At 41.2% G+C, this 6,092-nt stretch overlaps 1 protein-coding gene across 1 annotated transcript; it reads left to right on the forward strand.

Moving 5' to 3' along the window:
- The first annotated feature begins 2,109 nt into the window (after positions 1 to 2,109).
- Positions 2,110 to 4,964, forward strand: LOC130388699 (dispanin subfamily A member 2b-like). The gene is made up of 3 exons (XM_056598168.1): positions 2,110 to 2,472; positions 2,743 to 2,875; positions 3,323 to 4,964. The coding sequence occupies exons 1-3, from the start codon at positions 2,363 to 2,365 to the stop codon at positions 3,485 to 3,487; spliced, it is 408 nt and encodes a 135-aa protein (XP_056454143.1). The 5' UTR covers positions 2,110 to 2,362; the 3' UTR covers positions 3,488 to 4,964.
- Positions 4,965 to 6,092: the final 1,128 nt, after the last annotated feature.

Genomic DNA, 6,092 nt, shown 5'->3' on the forward strand with positions numbered 1-6,092 from the left:
AACCTGAGCTGTTTAGAGTATTAACCACCAAACTTAACAATGCACCATCAAGACACAGATTACAGTCAACACAATGGTTATACTTGCCTTTATAATTCTCATTAAATAGAGATAAGCGTCTTCCAACTTTAAATATCGACAGTGTTACCCCTTTTGTTTTTTTCTTGACGACCAATAAAAAACAACAGTGTCATAGATCGCTAACTAGCAGAGAGTTGCAAGCACTTTCCACCCTTTTCAGTGGTGGGATTGGACTCCGCAAGCAATGTTATACTTAAATGGAGCAAGTAAGTTACTTAGTCTTTCGGCCTGTAGCATATAAACAAAATGAAGCAACTGTCCCATATTTCTAACTGCATTTGAAGTATATTGAGACTCACAAAAAATGGACGCTATAGGACAGTGATCATGATTTGTCTCAAAATCAGAATAACAATGGGTAAAATAGCAATGGCTGGTGGAATGGCCATGAAGTAGGTCTGTATATGCAGTGTAAGCTTGTCCAGGCCCTGCAAGTCAGGATGTAGGCTATGAATCTGAATGAAAAGCAGGTAAATAGGTAGTGGCCATCCCCAAAATGCAACAGAATACAGGAAATAAAATCCATTCAATTCCAAAAAAATGATGGGGGGGGGGGGAGAACCTCAGACCCCCTGTCTATTACTGTGCCCCACCAACATGTTTGATCGCCAGCCGCCACTGAGAATGACTAATGGAAATAATTCTCTGCACAATTTGAATTGTGTTTAAATATGCTACAGTGGTCATTTGTTTAGTCAATTCATGTTAAAAAATGAGGGTTTTGATTGACCCGACCCGTCCTGCCCGGTCGGGCCGGGCCTTTGATCGAGCATTTGTGTTTTTTTTGTTTTTGTTATCATTGCTTTATTGGCCTAATCTGAGGAGGCCAATAAAGACTCCGCAAAACACTCTGACTCCGAATTGGCCAATAAAGACTCCGCAAAAGACTCTGAATTGGCTAAACAAATGAAAATACAGAAGTTATCCTTTAACAAAGACGCATTCTGACTGGAAATACATCAGAGGAACCATCAGGCGTCTTTCCTGAGCAAAATACACAGAGTGTTGCTCTCCAAAAGATAGGTTTCCACCCACGGCAGGGAAGGGACAGACAGAGGAGAGGAGGCTACAGAAGCAGAGACTGGAACAGACAGGAGCAGGGACGAGACAGAGTGAACATTTGGGAGGAAGGGGCCCGTGACCCGAACCAAAAGACGACAGGTGTCCCATTCATTTTTTATACTCTAAAGACTTAATTCTTATGTTACTATTTTCCGTCACAAGATTAATTCTAATTGAATTATTTCTGCTTCACAGTACCGTAATAAAAAAAATAAATAAATGGGACTATTTACACTTTTTTACCATTAAAGATATAATCAAATCTGGATTCTGCACTCAGCGTATTGTTAAACAATAAAGTATAAACAAAAACGAATATATTCTCAATAAGTGATTATCCACCAATGTGCATGATTATGCTAATATATGCTTAAAGTGTGCATATGTATAGGTACAAGTATACTATACTCACTAACAAAGTGGTTCACAATGTTTGTTGCTATAATCCTTTCAGAAAAACCTGGTTATGGTATCAGACAGTACAGTCGCTCTAACCTTTGTAGTAATGGCTGACTCTGGAAATGTTGAACTTCAATTGCCGATTATGGCGCCACCATGTGTTATTCTATCCCATCCTCTGTTTCCCTTCATCATTCTACAAGTTCTACAAGCCTACCAATTTGTATAACTTTTAATCTGGAATAAGATTATAAATATAGTTGCAAGCAACAATGATAGTGTCCTACAGTATGACGGCTATAGCCTAATGAATACATGATAGTAATCATTATCTGCTTTCATGATTCACAACATGGTTGGTCGAGGACGGATTCGACCCAGCAACCCTATGGTCATGTGGCCGAAAACATACCACTACACGGATATGTAGACAGTCAAGGGCAGATTACACCATATATTTTGAGAAGGAGCGGTCCTCCATGTGTTGAGTTGATGGTAGGTATGGTCACATGTCATTTGTATGCCTCAAAAAATCGATTTGATAGGCGCAAACGATTTGAAAAAATATAATGCGATTCAGTAGTAATGGGTTTACCTTGCAAATGCCTTTATGACCCACTCAATCGTGAAGGGATGAGTAGAAAAGAAAGAGATTAAACCTTAACAGAAAATGTGGTCGGGCTGAAAGATGAAGTTTGAGTTGTCATGCAGCGGAAGTTGTGGCCTTAACTAAGGCATGTATTTTTTTAAATTGTGAAATTCTCACGCTCCGCCACTGGTGACGTGGTGATGAGTAGGTTTTTTTCTCCTCCAAACGGACATGATAAAAGCACACTGCTTCTTGCACCGCCCTACTTTACTTCATAAGATGGAGATGAAGGAGGTTCGGTCAGCACCACCATCAGAATATCAGGAACTGCAATTTAACAGGTATATCATTGTATTAAATGTTTTTTTATATAAAAATGTCATATATGGGTTTTCTTTTTTACAACAATTAATTGTTGATTGCAGTTATCCCTGTCAAAAATGTGGTCAAAAACGTATACTTATTAAATTAAAATGTAAAAGTCTGTACAGATGTTTTGTGAAAGTCCTATTTGTGGGCTGTGAATTCTTTATTCATCTTTCAATTCATCAAGAATACAATAGAGATTACTTTCCAATACAAGACACTTCCATTGTTCTGTGTTGGTCCAGGGACCCAGACACTGTTGTGACCATCGTCAACCCTGTGGAGCATCCCAGAGACTATGTGGTATGGTCCATCTGCAGCTTCTTCCACGCAAACCCCTTTTGCCTCGGACTGTTGGCGCTGATCTTCTCATTCAAGGTAGGCTTTGTTACGCTTTAAAGATGCGGTAGATACGATTGAAGCGCTATACTTTGAGTGCAATTGGTTAGAAATATTATGTTTAAAATGTTTGCGAGCGAAATGCTCAGTGACAGGGTCTGTTCTGGTTACGCGCCTGGCTCTGTCATTTAGATTTGAGCCCAGTGCACTTCCAACTATTCAGGAAATATGTCTTGCCTGTCAATCTCAAACACTTTCTCAATTGTGGACATAGGAAGGGAGCATGTAGGGTGTTTTTAGGGGTTGATTATTTTCAGAATTTTTCTGTTTTTTTTCTTTGCAACACTGGAATCTTACATACAGCAACTTTATTGAAAAATCAAATGGCTGTAAATTCACATCACATTTTCGACGACATGGCCGTAGACCTCTATTTGAACATAGCATTCACTCGTTCATCTTTTTTTTCTTTTCTCTTTGTCGGAGGCAAGAGACATGAAGGTGACTGGAGACCTGCAGAGAGCCAGGGAATACAGCAAGTGGGCTCTGGGCCTCAACGTGGCTGTGCTGATCATTCTTAGTTTGACTCTCTTGAGTCTTGTAATTGTTTTGGTAATTATGCCCCTTAGGTTCCTGTTTTATTCTTATTGAATTATTTCTGCCTCACAGTTTTGATAATTATACCCGTTATATTACGTTATATATACTTTTAGCAGCCGCCCCAGCGTGCACTCCAAGTTAATGATGCATAATGTCTATAAAATAACCCATGGGTAGTCCACCAACAACCCTGTCTCGTCAAAATTACGTTCCCAGAGAACTATTCGGCATTCTCAATTACGTTTGTCATAAAACGTATTTTGTCCGCGATTACGTTTTATTGAACGTATTGCAAATACGTTCGTCCTCAGCCTATTTTTTGCCATTCATTAACCTCTAGGATTATGTTTGGTTGAAACGTATCCCAGATAGGTTAAATGTCAACGTATAGCACATTATTGTCATTAAGGCATATCTCCCTTTCAGGGAACGTTTCATTTAACGTATTTTGTCTGAAAAACGTATCTTGGCTGTGGATACGTGTTATTGAACATATCGCAAATACGTTCGTTGTCAACCTATTTTTTGCCATTCATTTACCTCTAGGATTATGTTTGGTTGAAACGTATTCCAAATATGTTAAATGTCAACGTATAGCACATTATTGTCATTAAGGCATATTTCCCTTTCGGGAAACGTTTCATTTAACGTTATTTTGTCCCTGATTACGTCTTATTGAACATATTGCAAATAGGTTCGTTCTCAACATTTTTGTTGTTATTTATTTAAGCTACCTCTTGGATTACAGGCTACATTTAATTGAAACGTATCCTTAATAGGCTACGTTAAATTTCGATAACACATTATTGTCAGCATATAGGCATAGGTCTACCTCTCGGGGAAGCGTACGTTTGATTGTAATGTTAATAGTCCAACGTTATATCAACATGTCACAAGAGGAGAAATTAGCTGCTGACGGGGTAACTGTAGGAGCGGGGGTTGCTTTGTTGATTTCTTTATCTAGGGCTATAGCTGTGGTCAAAGCGGGAAGTGTGCGTTGTCTGGGCGGCTGCCTGAACTGAGCTGCAGGAAATTATGTTCACACGTTTCTTCATTCATTCATGAAGGCTATACCGGTGAACGGTGACGTCAGACTCACGCCCACCGACAAACCAATCAATGTCCAGTATCAGCCTGTCCTCTCGGAAAATACGACCACGTAGGTGGTTTGTTCCGCCACAGATTACGACCCATTGGAATTTATCCAAAACGAGCGAACGAGGCCCTCTACATGTGCGGGGAACACTTTCTCATCAAAATTACGTTCCCAGAGAACTATTCGGCATTCTCAATTACATTTGTCTAAAAAACGTTTTTTGTCCGTGATTACGTTTTATTGAACATATTGTAATGACCTCGCCGGTGAAATAACGATGTCGAGTCATTAGTAATTGAAGGAACTTTTAATGGACCAAAACCAGGTCACTGAAACCCGTAACCAACGGCAGAAATCCCACCCAAAACAAACCCCGGTTACCCCGGCAACCCCCAACACGGTCTCACTCACGTGCAGGCCCCCACCCTCGTGTTCTTCCAAGGCCCTCCCCCAGCTGACCTAATGATTCGCCCTCACACTGATTGACAAGAAGAACATTACAATACATGCACACAGACAACCCAGTCGCCAAGAAAAAACGTCAGTGGTGTACGTTTCCATGAACACTGGATACGTAGCATTTCAACGTAAAAAATAGCGTGTTATACCTACAGTATCCACGTGTGCCGCTGTGGAGGCGGGTTTCGGGGTTTGGGTTTCACGGCTTTCGCGGCAAATTGTGGACACGATTGTTTAGGGGGGGGGGGGAGACTGTTGTTGACCGGGGAGGGGGGGGGGGGGGGGGAGACACGTTTGTTGAGGGGGGACGACGACACACGATTGTGGGGGGGGGGGGGGGGGGGGGGGGGGGACACGTTAGTTGAAGGGGGGGGGGGGGGGGACACGTTTGTTGAGGGGGGGTGAGACACGTTTGTAGGGGGGGGGCACGCTCGACAACGAGAGTTGGTTTTTATTGAACGCTCGACAACGAGAGTTGGTTTTTATTGAACGAGACTTCAACACGGAACAGCTGCGCGAAACGATGGTCACGTCACTCTCGGTGACGGTGTCGACAATAATGAACACACGGACAATGTTAATAGAACAACACACAACCACATAACATCCCGAACCCATTAACCCCACTTAATCCTAACAACAAAACAAGTTAACAAAAGCCCCATTTGTCAACTGAGAACCCCAATTCCCAGAATCCCCCGCGGCTCCGGAACACGGCGTAGCTTATATTAATCTTTATTATCTGAATGGGAAATGCAATATTTTAGGACAGATACACCATTAAACGCGTTTCTAATGACATTTCTAGCGAGAAATGTACATTTTCCTTACATAATCTTCAGTCAGTGAATGTGTATGATCTTTATTAATCTTTATTATCTGAATGGGAAATGTAATATTTTAGGACCGATTCACCGTTAAACGTGTTTCTAATAACATTTCTAGCGAGAAATATACTTTTTAATTGCATAATCTTCAGTCAGTGATTGTGTCTGATCTTTAGTTTTATAGTTATTAGGAGTTGATCGGCTCGCTCGCATGTTTCAACGACGTCAGGTTGCTTTCGCTAAACTAACAGCTCACGTGCTTCCTGCGTTTGTG

Source organism: Gadus chalcogrammus, chromosome 9 (assembly GCF_026213295.1).
Source record: "Gadus chalcogrammus isolate NIFS_2021 chromosome 9, NIFS_Gcha_1.0, whole genome shotgun sequence".
In the NCBI taxonomy this organism is placed as follows: domain Eukaryota; kingdom Metazoa; phylum Chordata; class Actinopteri; order Gadiformes; family Gadidae; genus Gadus; species Gadus chalcogrammus.